This window comes from Lygodium microphyllum, chromosome 8, assembly GCF_053477565.2.
Source record: "Lygodium microphyllum isolate KBCC chromosome 8, Lygodium_microphyllum_v1.1.10, whole genome shotgun sequence".
NCBI lineage: Eukaryota > Viridiplantae > Streptophyta > Polypodiopsida > Schizaeales > Lygodiaceae > Lygodium > Lygodium microphyllum.
In genome coordinates, this window is record NC_141142.1 from 77,161,249 (window position 1) to 77,179,858 (window position 18,610).

Sequence of the window (18,610 nt, forward strand, 5' to 3'; positions counted from 1 at the left end):
TACCCTAAATTTTGATTTACCCCAAGGCGTCCCATCCCAAAGCAGCTAGGGCATCAGACAAAAGGTGCACGTCGGCTGCCCAGTGGCCTACCAAGACTACAGAGACGATGGATATCTTACCAAGGGAGCCCAAGTGATTACCCCAGAGAGGTCAGGGCATCGGACCAAGGGTGCTCATCGGCTGCCCTAGGGCCTACCAAGGCCTACAAAGGTGGATGGAATCAACAATGGACTTGTTCGTTTTGCTTTTTTTGTTTTTTTGTTTTTTTAAAAGTGTTTGGAAAATACATAAGTAATATAGGGGCAGCGGCCGATTAAGTGAGAGATAGGAAAAGATAAAGAGAGTTTTAAACCCAAGTTATTTACAAAACTAGCAAGCCAATCCTACGCACTGACGAGGATAAGTGCCTAAGGATGATAAAAGTGAGTGTATGTGTCAATCATGTGTTGAATATGTGAGAGGCAAAAAAAAAAACGGTGGGCTTAGCAAGACAAGCAAAGCAAGCAAGTAAGCAAGGGTAGGGAAACTGCCTTAGGAGAATTACCATGTGTTATGCTACGAATATGGTGGATCCTAGAGTTGACCAGTCCAAAAGACCGAAAAGGGATAAATGCGCACAGATACATGTTGACATGAACAGAATGCCAATGCATAGGATAATGCAAAGGGTGCAATATGCTATGCAACGGTGCCACTGGGACAGTGCCCTTGCAGGGGAAGTGTTCACTTGTCCAAGTGCCCTTTTACAATCAGGTCATCCTGATAGTGTGGATGAAGTTACAAATGCCCATAATACAATACAAAAGAATAAGTGAATGTAATGTCTAAAAAACTGTAAGCATCATCACTGTCACGATCAAGAGTAGGAGTCGCCCCCTCTCAAACTGAAAGGGAAAGCAAGAGGGAAGCACCCTCTCCCTGTCAAGCTGAAGTAGGGGAGGGTGTACCCAAGCAGATCCTGGGTAGCAGGTACTGAGAAGAATCAGCCGGTTGACCGCTTTGGTCAAGATATCTGTAAAATTATCTGATGAAGGCACAAACTCTAGGCGAATAGTGCCTAGCTTAACCTGCTCTTTGGAAAAGTGGAAGTGGACTCCCACATGCCGTGTTTGTGGTGCGATGATCGGATTGCCCGCAAGGGCAATGGCACTCTGGTTTTCGCAGTAGACAACTGTGGGAGAGTCACATGGAAAATGAAGCGCCACCAGTAAACTCCTCAGATAGATGGTCTTGGTGGTGCCATCGAAGAGAGCCCGGTTCTCAGCCTCGGTCATGGAAGCCGCCACCGTCTCTTGCTTACGGCTGGACCAAGAAATGGGAGCCGTGCCCAAGGTAAAGAGGTAGCTGCCATGGGAACGCCGGGTGTCAGGATCTCCTGCCCAATCAGAATCAGTGTATCTATGCAAACATAAACCAGAACCATATGTCAAGCCATAAGAAAAAGTACACCGCAAATAACGCAACACACGAAGACATGCAATTCAATGTGACATCCTAGGTGCTGTGAAATACTGACTGAGTATGCTAACTGAGTAAGCTAAATCTGGCCTAGTGTGAATTAACCAAAGAAGTTTTCCTACAACAAAACGATAAGTGTGTGCATCGAAGGGCTGTCCTAGGGTATCCTTTGACAAGTGGATAGTAGGATCAATAGGCGTGGCCACTGGCCGTGTCTGATTTGAAGTGTACTGTTCCACAAGCTAAAGTGTGCACTTTTGCTGTGACAAAAAAATACATCCTTCAGAACGAACTACCTCCATCCCCAAAAAATAAGACAACAAACCAAGGTTTGTCATTTCAAATGTAGCTTTAAGCTTAGCCTTAATTTCTGCTATGGTGGCAGAATCTGAATGTGTGATGAGTAAGTCATCAATATATAGCAGGATATAGCTAAACCCCTTTGGAGTGGATCGAACATATAAGTTTAGGTTATAAGGGGTAGAATGGTATCCATGAGTTTGTAAGAACTCATCCATTCTATGGAACCAAGACCGTGGTGCTTGCTTCAGCCCATAAAGAGCTTTTTGCAAGCGGAATACCGTATCCCTAGGGTTCCCTGAGGGAAAGCCCGGTGGCTGCTCCACATAGACGTTCTCCTCCAAGAATCCATTCAGGAAGGCATTCTTAACATCCATCTGATGTATCGGCCAGCCGTGGTGAGAGGCGAGCGCGAGTAGCAACCGAAAGGAAGTCAACCATGCAGTAGGGGCAAAGGTCTCTTCATAATCAATGCCGTGCTTCTGTCTAAACCCTTGCAGTACAAGGCGAGCCTTGTACTTGTCTAAGGTTCCATCAACTTTTAGCTTTGTCCGAAAAATCCAGTTTGTTCCGATGACTTTCTTGTGGCTCGGACGATCCACCAATGTCCAAGTCTCATTTCGGTCAATACTCTCTAGCTCCCTTTCCATGGCCTCTCATCATTGAGGGTGCTGAAGAGTCTCCTGCCAAGTATTCGGCTCAGAATGCGCTATGTAACCAGCTGTAAACAACAATGCAAATGATGCCTGAAGAGCAAGTCAGGCAGATCTTCTAGGTCCCTCCGGAATGGAATCCGGTGGTAGGATCCTCGAATTCTGTATGGTCTGCTGGTACTGGTGAGGTAACAGGTCTCGCGAAGGAGGTCTAGTAGGTGAAGAAATTGCGGGAATGTCAGGAGCGGGAAGTAGACCAGGCTCAGTAGGCACGATCTCTGATGATGTGGAAGAAGGAAGCAGATCGGAATCCGGTGCAGAAGACTGCACAATATCCCTCTTGTCAAAGACGACATCCCGCCTAACGATCACCTTGTTTGTTCGAGGATCAAACAAACGATAGGCTTTCGCTTCAGAGGAATATCCCATAAAAATAAGGAGATCAGCTCGGGGAGGAAGCTTTCCTATCTTGTCATCAAGTGTGTGTGTGTGTGTACGCACGACACCCGAAGACTCTGAAATGGGAAATAACAGGCCGAGAGCCAAAAAATGCCTCATACGGGGTTTTCTGAGGAAGAGCCGCAATCGGGCACCGGTTGAGGATGTACACCGAAGTGTTAACAGCCTCGACCCAAAGGCGCTCGGGAAGCTCTGCTGCGAACAGCGTAGAGCGTGCCATTTCCATGACTGTGCGGTTCCTACTCTCTATGACTCCATTCTGAGAGGGGGAGTTGGTAGAGGTGAGTTGGCTAGAAATGCCATGCTTCTGTAGAAACTCAGAAAACTCGTGGGAGATAAACTCACCATCGCTATCACTCCTTATGCACCCAACACGAAGACCAGTCTGGTAATAAACCAGCAGCACCCAAACAGAAAAATATGTGAAAGCATTTGACTTATGCTTAAGGAAGTACACCCACATGTATCGAGAATGATCATCCACTATAAAAAAGAAGTACAACGCACCGTTCAAAGCAGCAGTGGATATCGGCCCACAAAGATCAACGTGAATCAATCTAAGAGGTTCCTCAGCTCTATGTGTAGACTGCTGAGGAAATGGGGTATGGTGCTGCTTCTCGAGCTGACAGGCTTTACAGACATCTCGAGCTAGCTTCAGGCGTGGAAGGCCCTTAACCAACTCACGGCGTGATAACTCATAAAGTGAGTCATAACCAAGATGCCCTAAGTGAAAATGCCAAAGACGCTCATTGTGCGTAGGCTCTCGAGATGTGGCTAAGGCCTGGAAGCTATGGAACACGGAGCCTTCAGTGGTCAGCTCGGTTAGAAAGTGTGTCATGTGGTATAGGCCATTAGGCTGTGCCTCACCGCGAGCAATCACTAAACCAGTCAGAGAGTCAAGGACCTTGACTGTGGTCGCTGTAAAGAAAATTGCTCGCCCCAACCGGCAAAGCTGCTGAATAGATAACAAGTTTCCCCAAGCTGAGGGACATGATATACATTTATCCAGCGAAGCCAGATCTGGACCCTTGTCAGTGGCAAAACTGACTCAACCTTGAGCCTGAATCTTGACCGAGTTGTTTCCTACATGGACTCGCCCGGCTACAGGGACTCGGATACGGAAAATGTCCTCTATAGGAGTCATGTGATGTGTAGCTCCACTGTTCACAATCCAAACTGGAGCTGAAGTGCTCGGCTGTGACGAGTGGGCCTCTGCAGTAACCTCGTCGGGAGACAACTCACAGATGTGGACGAGACTCGCATCTGATGTCTCTATGGAGACAATATGGGCCTTTGCAGACCAGTTAGACAAGCCCTCTGGAGTTGAGAACGTTGTCGACTGATATGACTGTGCGGTGGCAGTGTGAGTCTAACCTTTAAATTGCCCCTTGCCATCACCCTGCCTCCCCTGCTGGGGATTGTCCGACTGAGGGGCGGGGGTATGAGACTTAGGTTGTGGTGCTGTGCCTCGTGCCAAGTAGTAAAGTTTGACCCGTTAAAACGAGTCTTGTCATTAAATGCATTCTTGGCAGAAGATGAGCTAGAACCGTGAGGTGTCGGGTGGATGGAGTAAGATGATGGTGGAGGTGAGAGTGTCTGATAAGAGTAAGAAGAAGGGGGAAGAGGTGGGTAGGTAGAAGTAGGCTGTGAGTGTCCAATGAGTGCCGATTGATGTGGAGGCACTAGAACATGAATGTTTTCATAAGGTGCCGATGTAGGTGGAGGCACTGGGACACAGTAGCCTTGTCCAAAGCAAGGCTGTGACACAACATTATGACTAGAAGGTCCACTAGGCAATGCCATGGAGGCAAACTGTGGAGGCAACTGATCCACACTCGGGAGAGACTGAGTGGGATACCCAAGCTACAATGATCCCGAAAGTGTGTATGAGGTAGGTGAAACACCACCCTGTTGAGGGAAGAATGAGGTCCTAAAGTATGTGCCTATGTTTCCATAACCCCCTGGTGTGATGTGTGGTGCAACATGAGGTCTTTGAAATGAAAATGTAAATGGTGTAAATGGAAGTGGTGAAGCAGCATAAGAATGTGGTGGGATGGGTGGATTTTGAAAGTGAGGTGTATGAGGTGCAGATTCTTTTTGTTTATTTTTATCATTTAAAGACTGAAAATGAAACTGTGAAGATGATGATACACCATGTAATGAAGTGAAAGGAACACCAAATTCAATCTGATTATGTGAAGTAGATGGAAAAGAAGAAAGAACAGAAGAAGAGTTACCTGGCTTTTTTTTATAATCCCCGTGACGTGTGTTAACATACAAGAATTGGTCCTCTAGAGGACCTTTTCCGTAGTCAACAGACTGGATTCTTTCTTGCACATGATCTCTACTAGTATATTGCAAAACAGAAGAGGTAAAAGAAGAAGGCACAAAAGACAAATCAAAAGTACCTTGCACCGAAGAGGACGGAAAAGTCTGAAAAAATGGAACACGGATCTTGCTCTCCAAGAGGGGGGCCCATTCCTGATGGAGGTCTCGACGACCTTGCAACATCATTAGACTTACGCGCAACATTTGAAGAGTGAAATCCATGCATACCTTCATTTAGAAGCTTTTCTTGAAGGGCAATCCTTCAGTCCTCCTCAATCTTCTTTTGTCGATAGGCTATGATTAGTTTATATTCCTCAGAGGTCAGCTTGTCTATCTTTTCTTCCATGTACTTATATGTTTCTCCCACCAATTCGGAACTTTGTGGAGCAAGCTGATCGGCCCACTCTCGCTTGGTTCTCCGCATAGGCTGATCTGCAGACTGAATCGGTGTTGATGTATTCGAAGTCATTTAAACCTAGTGTTGTTTTTGCTTCTTGTGAAGAGCTTTCAGATCAAAGGCCTAGGTTTCTCAAAGAGTACCAGGCTCTGATACCATGTAAAGAAAAATACCCTTACACAGAAACATAAACAGAAACTGTACGACAAAGCACAGATTGATAAAAAGAACATAGTTAGGGTTAGGATTAGAGTAACTCGGAGACAATGAACACAGTGAATAAATGAAATGATATGACTACTAATAATACGATGCTCATGCAGCAAATACACTATGTAGTGAATGAATACTGAACCTCGAACTTTTGTATCTCTAGGATTAGGGCAGGGGTAATGAGCTGGAGAGTATGTCGTACTCCGAACGGATCCCAAATTGCAGTAAGGCAGTCTCCGGATGTCGAACGCCAGCAAACGCAACAGTGAGAAGTTGGATCTGATGCAAACAGTAGTGAGGAGAGAGAAAGACTAAAAACAGAGCCTGCAGGAGAGAAAGATTGAAAACGCAGGTAGGACAGCCTGCAGGAGAGAGAAAGACTGAAAACGCAGGCAGGACAGCTTGCAGGAGAGAGAAAGACTGCAGCGACTGCAGATAGGAGAGAGAAAACTGTCAGGGCGGCAGCTGGAGTTTGCAAACGCAGTAGTTTGCTGGCGTGGCAGGTTGTACGACAGCAGTACAGATGAATAGCAGTCAGCCACCAGGCAGAAACAGCAGCAATCATCGTGTGGAGGGCTGGAAACAGGCGCCAGACTGTAGGGAACAATGATGGACAGCAAGGGCTGAGATGTCCTCCGTGATCGGGGTGTGGGCAGCAAGCTGGTAACACCTATTTGTAGAAAATTAGGGTTCTAGATTCTCCCACTTAACTTTCTCGATCCGTTCCCCGTTTTAGGGTTCTGGCTAAAACAAGCCTAAAATAAGCATGTTTTGGGGCTGTTTAAGTGGCTAAGTGCATTTCCTAGCACAACAAGGACGTGTAGCAACCATAGCATACATCAAGCTACCAATAGCTGAAGCATAAGGTATCTTGGCTATCTCAGCCTTTCCATCATCAGATATAGGCTGTCATTTGCACTAAGTTTCATATACAGAGGCAATGGTACACCAATGACTTCCCTCCCCTTGAAACATTGCAAAACCTTAGTGACATACTCCTACAGTGATAGATAAAGAAGACTCTTCAATCAGTCCCTGAGTATATGCATGCCAAGAATGTGATTGGCCTCACCAAGATCCTTCATATCAAAGCGATTGTGTAAACTTTGCTTCAAGGAGTCCAAGGCATGAACATCCCTGTCTGCAATCAACATGTCATCCACATACAAAACCAAGAGAATAAGGCTGCCATATGCTACCTTCTTGGTGTATAAGCAGTGATCAACTTGAAAGCGATGGAATCCCTAAGATTGCATAAATGTATCAAATTTATGATACCATTTGCGTGGTGCCTATTTTAGCTCATATTATCTCTTGTTGAGTTTACATACCATGTGTTGTTTTCCCTTTGCAACAAAACCCTCAAGTTGTTGCATATAGATCTTCTCATGCAGATCACCATGTAAGAAAGTTTTTTTTACATCCATCTGTATAAGTTCCATATCTTTAGATGCAACCAAGCCTAAGATGGTTCGCAAAGTAGTCATTTTGACTATAGGAGAAATGATTTCATCAAAATCAATTCCATGTTCTTGCTTGTACCCTTTAGCAACTAGTCGTGCCTTGTACTTTGGCAAAGAACCAGAAGTGACTTTCATTTTGTAAACCCATTTACATGGTAGCACTTTCTTCCCTTTAGGCAAATGCACCGAATTCCAAGTGCCATTTTTCATGAGAGATTCCATCTTTGACAGCATTGCCTTATGCCATTTCTTGCTGTCTTTTCTGTCCATTGCTTCCTAGAAGTATGACGGCTCATCAGAATCTGTCAGCATGACATAGTCAACCACATAATTGACACCAGGAACAAACCTATTTGGCTATCTTTGCACTCTGGTCGACCTATGGACACAATGGTCAAGATTTGCTGGCCGTTCAACTTGCAAATTTGCATTAACAGCTTGATGTTCTGCAGGTTCAGCATGCTGTACAATTGGTTTTGGTTGTTCCAAAGGCATTTGTTCTTGCTGAATTGGTGGTATATCATAGGTATGATCTTGCTAATCATTTTCAGCATTATTCCATGCATTTTCAAGGACATTTACAGTAGGTATTTGCTGTTGTCTAACGGGCATTCTTTGCTGTTCTATCGGTACATCCTCTTGAAATAAAACCCTTTTGACCTCCTCTATCTTTTCGGACTGTTTGTGCATGCGATCTTCCCGGAAGATAACATCATTGCTTTGTACTATTTTTCTTTCCTCGGGATCCCATAATCGATACCTCATTTCACCTTTATCACCATATCCTAGGAAAATACATTTACAGGACTTTGGGTCAAGTTTGCTGCGTTATTTCTTGTGAATGTGCACAGATGCCTTGTAGCCAAACACTCTCAAGTGAGCATACGACGGTGGCTTGCCCAACCACACTTCTTGAGGGACTCCCCCCTCCCCCCCCAAAAAAGACTTGCTTGGTGATCGATTAATCAAATGTACGATTGCCGTAACAGCCTCTTCCCAAAATCCATGAGGTAAAGCAGCATGTGACAGGATTGTACGGACCTTGTCTTGAATGGTCCTGCTCATATGCTCTGCAACACCATTTTGGGGTGGATTGTGAGGGGCGGTGAGCTCCCTTTTAATCCCTTTGTTGTCGCAAAAGTCCTAAAAGGCTTTGGACACATATTCCCCACCATTGTCAGAGCAAAGACACTTAAATGTCTTGCTGGTCTGATTTTCAGCAAGTGCCAGGAAATTTTTAATTTTATCTAAGACCTCGTCTTTGCGATGGATTTGATAAACCTATACTTTGTATGTGGCATCATTAACAAAGGTAATGAAATACTTCTTTTTTCCTAGAGATGACCCTGGCATTTGACATACATATGAATGTACCAACTCTAAGAGTGAAGAATTTAGAGAAAGAGATTTCTTATGTGATGTTTGAGCATGCTTACCATAAATACAATGATCACACTGTTCAAAATCAGCATACTTCAAAGATGGCAAATAACCCAAGCAAGAAAGCACTTTCATTCCAGTTTGACTCATGTGTCCCAACCGGGTATGCCACAAAGAAACACTTGGTTGCTCGGTTATGGTGACTACATGGCCATGCATGCTAGATACATGCAAATGATACAAAGTATCACTTTTGGAGCCCTTGGCAACAATGCGAGAGCCCTTACAAATTTTCCATTTGCTATCCCCAAAGGTGGTGTGATAGCCTTTATTATCTAGCTACAGTGTGCTTATTAAGCTCTTCTTGAGCTGAGGTACATGCCTCACATTATACAAAACAAATATGGAGCCATGCTGAAATTCCAGTTTCACACTGCCAATGCTTTCAATTTTACATGCATAGTTATCCCCCAAGTGAACAACACCACGTGCACCACCATTGTAGTAAGAAAACCACTCATGATGTGGTGTGACCTGAAAAGATGCATCTAAATCAAGTATCTAAGTGTGCATGTTATCGGCAGAATCTGTAATCAATGCATGTGCACTCAAAGAAGAAGCAAGAAGTATATCACTGTCACTATCGTTCTCATGAATGACTACATTTACCTCTTCTTTTTTCACGTTGCTCTTCTTTGCAGGCAGGTTGTCCTTTTTCTCACCCTTGTTGCCTTTAGTGTTTTTGTTTTCACATTTCTCTTTCTTCAATTGAAAACAGTCCCGTTTATAATGCCCTTTTTTGCCACAATGATGACACTCCACATTTTTGCTACGAGACTTGTGTGCTCTATTTTCAGAACTGCCCTTTTGCTGAAATTTGCCTCTAGTGTGCAATGCATTAAAAGACTTGTTTGCTGAATTATTTTGCCTGTTGTGTTCTTCCATCAGCAAAGAACTCTCTATATCAGAATAGAACAATTGAGTATTTGAGTTACTCAAAGCTGTCTTGAAAGTATTCTTACTTTCAGGTAAAGAGCATAGCAAGAAGGTAGCTTTGAACTCATCATGAATGTGGAAATCCAAAGCAATCAACTGACTGAAAATGGAATCGAACTTGTTCAAATGTATAGACATGGCTGTACCTTCATGCGAAAGTTCATTAAAATTTTCAGCCAATAAACCTTGCTGGCTGCACTTTTCTGAGCATACAATTCTTAAAGTCTTTGCCACATTGCATATGTTGAATTCAGCTTCTCAATGTTAAAAAGCAAGTTGTTTGACACTGAGAGCTCAATGGTTTGCATGCCAGCTCATCCAAATTATCCCACTCTTCTTGTTCCATATCTATTGGTTTTATTCCCTTCATTTTGCTTACACAAGTGACCATGGTACATTGCAAGTACCAACCAGTAGTGAAAAAGCAAAAGATTGCAGAAATTTCAGATTTGCAAATGGATTTTCAGAATTAGAGAGAGTCTACTGCTGCACTCCACAAGCAATTATAGCCACATTCAAAGGCCAAGGCACCAATACATGTGAAATCCCCAAAATTTGACTGCAATTTTTGCTCCAAAAGCATTCATGGGCACAGATTTGACAGTTTCAATCAAAAGCCCTAGAATTTCAAAAGGAAATCCATCTAGATTGCATCAATACATGCACCCAAGTGCATATACTAGGCAATTGTTGCACAAATTGAAGAAATTTTGCAAGAGCCCCAATTTTCTTGGGTCTAGTGTGCACAAATTCTAGTGAAATTGAAAAACTTTCACTAAAATGTGAAAAATTTTTCTCGGGCACATGTGCACCAAATTTGCAATTTTTGAGTCAGATTGTCTTGTCCTGCATCAAAGTCCCCAAATCCAGGAAAAGCCCCAAATTTTGGGTCAAAATCGCACTTTGTGCTTGTGCATACAAACGCCCGGCAAAGGGGAGAAGAAAAATTGCAGGAAATAATAAAAATTTGGCAAAACATGTCTTTTACGTGCTGCCCGTTGTCTGTGCTGGCCTGTCGGCTGACTGCACGTCTTGACTCCGTCGGCTGCCAGACCCGTTGGCTGACTGTGCCTGCGCCGTTGCCTATTGCCTTTGACCTGTGCGCCTGCACATGTGACTGCGGCCTGGTTGTCCGCTTGCTTGCACGTCACGTGCTGCGACTGTTAGCTGTCGTCTGCCCCCAGCTTGCCTGTGATAGCTGACCAATTGCCAGGCTGCCTCTAACCTCGCTCTGATACCAGTTTGATGGCCGACTTGCTAGGATGGAGACAGAGAAGGACAGATTGAGTGCAGAGTTCAAAGAAGGAAGAGTGAGCAGGAGTGAGAGCATGACACACAAAGTGTTTTGGTACAATGATGGGGTGTACCACTTTAGGTTTTGATAATATATATAAAGTACAAGTGTAAGGGTCCGTTCACACCCGAACATAGTAAAAGGCATGGTGAGCAATACCAACATCATCAATGTTGCAACATGCAGAGGCCATTCAGAGGATGTTCAAAGAAGATAAGTAGAGGATTCTAAAAAGAATACCTAGGGAACTTTTGGTTAATAAGCCCAAAATAAGGAGTTGAACAGTTCAAGGAAGAGAGCACAATTTCGATCAGAGAAGTGAGAGGAAAAATATGTGAAGTGAATGTAGTGAATAGAGGCATGATAACCGACATTTGTCAACCTTTATTGTTGAAATCGGGCTGAAGACGCAGAGAGGAGGAAAACACAGATAGGCGCCCATGGAAAAAAAAAAGTGAAAAGTTGATTGATCATTGCACAAAAGAATATACCGTTGATAGATGAGGTAAAATTATGGATGGACAGAGTAAAATGCAGGCTGAGACAGTAATGACACATGCACAACAATGAGAAAGTGTAGGTAAACAGGCTGCCCGGTAGCTGAAACCTGCCACCCAGCTGTCAAATTAGTCGTTCAGACCAGCTGGACCAGACCAGCAGCAAAATGCGAATTTCACACAGTTGGGGAGTATGATCAGACCTTAAGGAGCAGTCAGAAACAGCAATCAGCAACAAATGCAAGTCACTGGAGTTTTGATATCGTGTCAGATGAATGTCAAGCGATGGAAGCAAAAATATGAAGCCGCTGTAAATACAGAGAATTGGACAAAAGAACAAGAACACATGAACTCAAAAAGAATGAACTTGGGAAGTGGAATCCATATATCAAAGCACAAGATTGTGCTCAAAGGCAGGGGCTGTGGGCAATCAGCAGAGTGCTCACGGACTCTCTCTCTCTCTCTCAACCCCAAAAACTGCCCCCGCACCCCCCCCCCCACCCCGCGTGCGCAACAGGATGCAGTGTGCATGTATATGATGATTATGAGATGGAGGAGAAGTATCCTTTAAACAGGCTGGAATAACAGAAAATAATGGTCACGTTGGCCAGCAATCAATGAGGCCATAAATGCAGGTCAGCCAAGCTGAGTCATGCCACCCTCACAGAAATGAAATGCACTCAAATGCAGTTCTTGTACAGCCATGATATGTACAATGCTAACAGGGCAGCCATGATCTGTAAATAAGCAGCTACCAACAAGGTCAATGCGAAGACTTTGCACAGGTTAAAGTAATAAGGAGCATGGAAGGTGATGGCATCTTTACACTGGTTACACTGGTATTGAGGGAGGGGAAGGGCATACCGAGTACTGGCCATGCATTGATATGTAATATGATATCTTGTTTCCCTGCATGAGATGTACCTTCTTCTGACAGAAGGGATTTCTTGTTTTGTCAAGTTTTGATTCTGAGCACATATTCTTATATCTGCGGTTCATTCTTTTAAAATTTGAGGTATGAAAAATAGGCAGTTGCCTAACTATACAACAGTTTTTTCAGAATATGGCTGCTAATTGGATCGCTCTTTATGGCTTTTACTCCAATTAAAGTATTAAATGGTTGGCACCACCCTCCAAATATTAGATGTGCAACGATATCCGCACCTCCTATGGACACCAAGGATAATCCATGAACCAAGAAAATGACGGAGCTTGATCGCAACTGGGATCCTCCTCCTCGAGGCCACCCACTAAGGGGGAGGGTTCAGGGACAAAAGCCCTGACTGCACGAACACTCCACGTGAACATAGGCCTCCCTAACAATGCTGCATCTTGCGGGGCTTGAATCCACATTTTCTAGGTTATGAGGCACAAGCTTTACCATTAGGCCATCACTTTGGGGACAAATGGTTCTTGATCTGGATATGCTCTCTTTTGGAGCATGCATTCACCATGTTTGGCAGATTGCAAGCTAGAAGTTCAAAATTTAAAATCTTAAATACTCCGTGTCTGCCTATATTGAAAGGTAACTTACTTAGATGCCTCCCTTCTATGCAAGTGCATGTAACCATATCTAGAAGATGCACGCATTTGCCCAACTTAAAGAGTACCACTTCTTACTGGCCACCATTGGTTAGCCACTGGTGGGGGGCGCTTAGTGTATTGATACAGGTTAAGCAACACACGCATGACAGAGTTCGTGAAGTCTGTTTCTACTTTGGAAACGTATCTACTTTGGGAAAATATCTAATGTTACGAGTGTTTCTTGTTAAGCCTCAACCTGCCTGTAGCTTTGATTATGTAGTTGTGTTGATTCTTGTAGCCTGCATCTACAGCAAGCTAGGATCGTGTGAACATGGAACGCCATATATTTCATGTGTCATGAACGCACAAGCTCTAGGTGTACTTTCTATAACCTTAATGTCAGTATATGCCATAAAATTTCTCTATTGAAGTTTCCACAAAAAAGGGGCTTTCTTGTTTGAGTTGCCCCTGGATTTCTTTTTCCCCCCCTTGGATCACATGTTGGCATAAGAGCTTTAATTTCATTAGGTGATGATGTTACGGGTTTTCAAAATTTTGCTCCATTTCATTTCATTTAGTCACTAAGGAGAACTCCTTATGCAGGCCAGTACATATGTCATACCACCCTACATCATTGCGGAGGCAATGTCATCTCTCCATGGTTCTTTAGATCTGCGATGGTCAGGTCCCATCACACCTGCAGAGATGAGATATGTTGAACAGTATGTTCAAGCCAGGTATCCGGAGTACTATGGTGGGACAATTGGGAAGGACAATCTTCCAGATGGCTTTACCCTCTGGACAGAGGATGGAGAAATTTCAGAGGAAGGCCATATCCTTACCCCACGCTCGCAGGAAAGGCGTGCAGCGGGGTTTAATCCTGCTGTCAACAGGGATACTTCTCCCTCATTTGGTAATACTCTGGCAGAATTACGGAAGACCCAGCTCGAGGAGAGTTCTCGACTGCAGGAAATGCTGATAAAGCGGGTGCACATGCCTGATACGTCCATTTCCATTCCTGAAATGCACGCAAGGAATCGTGTTTTGAAGCATTGTGGTGTGACAGATGATGATTACATAGTTGTATTTGCAGCTGAGTTTAAGGAAGCTATGATGTTAATAGGGGAAAGCTATCCTTTCCTGAGGTACAGTTGCTACATGAGTGCTTTTGAGGAAGAGAGAGATGATATAAAGAAATTTGCCCTTCACAAGGAAGCAAAGTTCATTTTGGCCCCTGCAAGCTGGCTGGACCTAAGAATTGCTGGCTCACAACTGTCACAAAATTTCAGAAGGAAAAGCAAGCATACTCCCAAAGGTCTTTTTGGTTACCCAGCTGAAATCAAGGGCACCAGAAACTCCCTGCACTGGGTTTCTGAGGCACAGCGCAATCTTTGGCATGTGCTTCTTGATTGTACAGACATAGTGCTGGGGGAAGACAACCTCAATTTAACACTGCATAAACCAGATTTTGTGCTTTGCACACTCTACAAAGCCCCGGGTCATCCAACCAAAATCACTTGCCTTTTAGTCAGAAGGAACTCCTTTTTCATAACCTCACCTTAATATTAGATAATGTAGGTATTGGGTTGTAAAGGAAGCTTCTACAATTTATGTTGCTGGAAATTTCAGGCAGTGAATGGAGGTATAGTTATCTGGTTGAGAGTGGGTTAGCTCCAATGTTCGAGTTGGGGGGAGAGAGAGAGAGAAGGGGGAAGGGGGGGGGGGGGCGGGAGGAGGGGGTTCTCCAATGTTCAAGAAGCTGAGGAAAATGTCTTCCACATCTGTTTAATATGAAGGGTTTTCTTGTCCTCGAGATTACAGGGGATGATGGTGATTACATTGTAAACTGTCCTTGTAAATACGAAAGTGTGTCCCTGGCATTCGGAATAAACTGAGAGCTTTCTGTCACCTTCCAGAGGAGAGGCCGGGCTTGCTGTTATCTTAGCAAACCAACAAAACGGTTGTTCCGTTGATTCCATGTTCTAATACTTGTATCCCATGCAAAGAATTTTAGCAACTGTCAGATTGTTTTCCTGAAATGTTCTTCTCATCAAGCAGCTTATACCTGTAAATATATAGCTGTCTATTTTCTTTTGTTCTTCCCATAGCAATCTAACCTGATCGTTTGTGCCCACAGGTATTAGGGCCGAATGCTTGTTCTTATTTTGATAACATGGTGGTGGTTTAAGAATTATACGTCCCTCTGAAACGGGGCACTAGTTAATCTTGTTCACTTATTCAATCATATTATTATGGGAACTTCATGTTCTCTGTTTGGAAAGAAAACAGGAATGGAATTCATGCCAGTGGGGGATGCAAGGACGTGAGAATGAAAGGCGACGAAGGCGACACAGGTCAAGGGTGATGAAGGTGAAGGGTCCAAACGATGGTAGCGTAATGAGTCGTACCGAACAACAGTTTGGTGTTCTCTCTCTTCGCGGAGTTTATGCTGAAGGTACCATATATTCATTCATTCAGGTCGGTGTCATAGAGAATGAGCAGCAGTCGCTGAAGAGGTAAAAAAATACGCCTACAGATCTAAAGAGACCGCGTCGACGGGAAGCAGGAGATTGGCAGGTTGGAGCTGGGCGTCCTTTGGGCAAGCTTTTAGCACGTCATCAAAACCACGTCACCCAGCCCTCGAAGGCTGTGCACAAGGATTGGTTTCCTTTATTGTTATATTTTCGGGGGCTGTCAATTTGTTGGGCCTCGGACTCGTAAGTCCAGTTGCATTCGAATCCAAAGTAGAACTGTGGATCTCATTGGTGGTCATGAAGTCATCATTGTTTGTTTTTCCCATGTTTGGTAAAAAACGTAAATGAAACGCTCTTTATCGAAAAAGTTAAAGTTGTGCCAATTTGTAAAGCCTTTTTTTTTTTCTGTTCAAAAACTCATTAAGGAAAATAGGCCCATTTCACACTTGGGCGGTGGATGCCAAAGTCTAGGGAAACATTTGTTTGCTGGTCATATTGTAGGTTGTCCATATAGCTTTCGCACATGGCTGGATGGCCCAATGTTAGAGATCTGGCTTAACTTCTAAAAGGTTTGGGGTAGATTTTTGTTGCCACTCGCTCATTTGTGGTTATCTTTTTCGGGAGACTTGGTTGTGGTTGCTCAAGAATGTGGGGGGTCTAGGTGGAACGAGTCTTTACATGTCAAAACTTCTCCGATGCCTGTCTAAACTGGTTTGAAATCACTCTTTTTTTGAAGACGCTCATTGGTTGCTTTTTCACTCTCTAAGTTGGGGGGGACGCGTGTGCAATCGCCCATAATTCAAGTGCCTTTTGATTGAAAATTGAATACAATGTTTGTTGATATGAGGTGCACATGACCTACCATGGTATGCATGCCTCATCTACCATGGTTTAAATCCAAGTTAAACCAAATCTTGGTTTGACACACATCATCAATTGTGGTTATGGTTGGTGGAAATTTTCTACGAACTGTTACAAATCAACATTGATGGTGTCCCCATTGCACCATTTATGCAACACCTTGCCTACAGTTCATGCATTGTCTTTGCATCACTTCGAATCTTTGCACGTATGGCTTTGCATAGTGCCCATTATAATGTTAGCTCATTTACATTTTCAATGATGACCCTTATTGCAGAGCTTAAGGCAACTTTCTTCATTCCATCGAGAGAGTCTAAGAAACATTGTTCTAGGTTTTTGGACCATCGTTTTGTTGCCCAATATATGTGGTGCCATTGATGGCTCTCACATCAAGCTTGCTCAAAAGCCTAACATCGAAGATATCCTTGCTCAATCCTAGTGTGTGCATCATTTCCACTTTGTTATTGTGTAGACAATTTGCTTTGTACAAAAGCATATATGGGATGTCTACGTCTTGGCTCCTAGTGGAATGGAAAGCATCCTTCATATATAAGTAGTTCAAGAGCAAGCAAGTTCTGCAAGAGCCAACAATCATGCTACAAGGCATCCGCATGCTCCCTCATTTGTTGATAGATTCATGGTAAGGTGCTTATGTATATCTTATGAATTCCTTCAGGGAGGGCCACTCTCCAAGAATCAAAGATTGAAAGGTGTTCAATCACCACTTGTTGAAGTGAAGAGTATGCATTGATTATGTTTGGAATACTTAAAAATTGTTGGTGTATCCTCAAGGGACATGATGTTGACTTGAAACGTGTGCCCTACATTGTTGCTTATTGTGTTCTTCACAATTTTCTTGTAGAAAATATGCATGAGGAGCATCTAGAGGACTTTGATCCTCATTTGAATGACAAAAATGGTATGCATGATGTCATGAGGCCTAAGAGGGTAGAGGGTCGAGGCTTGCATCAAATGATATTTGACAAATGATCCCATTGCATACAAATTTCTTGATACCTTGTATTTACTTGTTCTTTCTATGTCATAAGTTTTTCATTGTGGTAAGTTCTTTTTTGCAATGAGTTCTTATTTGCAAAAAGTTATTTTTAAATTAAACATAGTCATTGCAATATGGTATCCATTTCATTACTTTGAAACTAGTGTGATTGGATGTTTGATGCTTGACAAATTTGCCATTTGTTCTCATTGCTATTATATTGAAAAGTACATAGTTATTGATTTCATTTTAGTACGTGTTTATCAAATGTATTCTTTCATGTGTTTGCGTCATTTGTACAAACTCCTCTAACAAACATAAATGCTTCACAAACATGACACTTGGTTTGCTATTGAATTAAAATTAAAATGGTGCATGCATTTTCATCTCTAAAACCTAATCTTGCTCACAAAATGAAGCTATATAAGTGGAGTACATATTTCCATCTTGCATAAACGTCTACTCTTCCTATTGTTTGATGTAGAAGATCTTGAACAAGCAATGAGGTCTATGATCTTCAATTGCATCTCAAGTTCTCCAATTCAATATGCCAAATCTTTGCTCATGGTAAAGCCTTTGGCAATGCCCCAACTCAATACCCATGTTAATTGTAGATAGTGAGGGAGAATGCAAGTCAAGTAGAAGTGCAACGTGCTAAAATTAATAAGGGATTAAGCCTAATGTGCCAGAGTCAATTCAAAAGAGATTATACTTTTTAGATTGCATTGTAACATTTTAGACACCATTATTTGTATAAGCAACACCAAGTTCCAGTTATAATATTATTGTAATCACATTTGAGAGTCAGACTTGCTCCCATGCAAATTATAGAATAATCCCAAAGTAGATAGGAATGCATTATTTGTGTGCGGTTGCAATGCTAATCTTCTATTCACTTTTGATGGGATTAGCCTTATTAATGTCAAATGTATGCATGTACTAAAGGGGATTAGTTAAGGGCCTAAAAAGAGGGAAGGGTGCCCAACTTATGGAGGGAACCTTGAATCCTAGACCCTCTATAAAGGCTTCAAAGTAAATATAAGTGATAATTCTTGTGTGTGCACCAAGTACTTCCAAGCCTTCTTGCTCTCATGCTCACATTTTCTTCCTTCCTCACTTCCATTGAGAGAGAGAGAGAGAGAGAGAGAGAGAGAGAGAGAGAGAGAGAGAGAGAGAGAGAGAGAGAGAGAGAGAGAGAGAGAGAGAGAGAGAGAGAGAGAGAAAGAGAGAGAGAGAGTGTGTGTGTGTATGTGATAAACAAGGGGTGAAGCATTCGTAGAATTTTCCATCTTTATATCCATAACAACAACAACAA

General features: G+C 43.1%; 1 protein-coding gene across 2 annotated transcripts in view; it reads left to right on the forward strand.

Annotated features, from left to right (window-relative positions):
• LOC148032477 (molybdenum cofactor sulfurase-like) overlaps positions 1-15,804 on the forward strand; it is a 47,695-nt gene extending 31,891 nt beyond the window's left edge. Inside the window, exon 2 of one of the 2 annotated variants that reach the window (XR_015691638.1) lies at positions 15,253-15,804. Coding sequence is in view for 1 of the 2 variants with exons in the window: in XM_087683144.1 (XP_087539270.1) it covers positions 13,567-14,526 (960 nt within the window). In the remaining variant the exon portion in view is untranslated. Of the gene's footprint in view, positions 1-13,566; positions 15,093-15,252 lie in introns of those variants that run through there. The other variant, XM_087683144.1, reaches the window with a different exon arrangement.
• Positions 15,805-18,610: the final 2,806 nt, after the last annotated feature.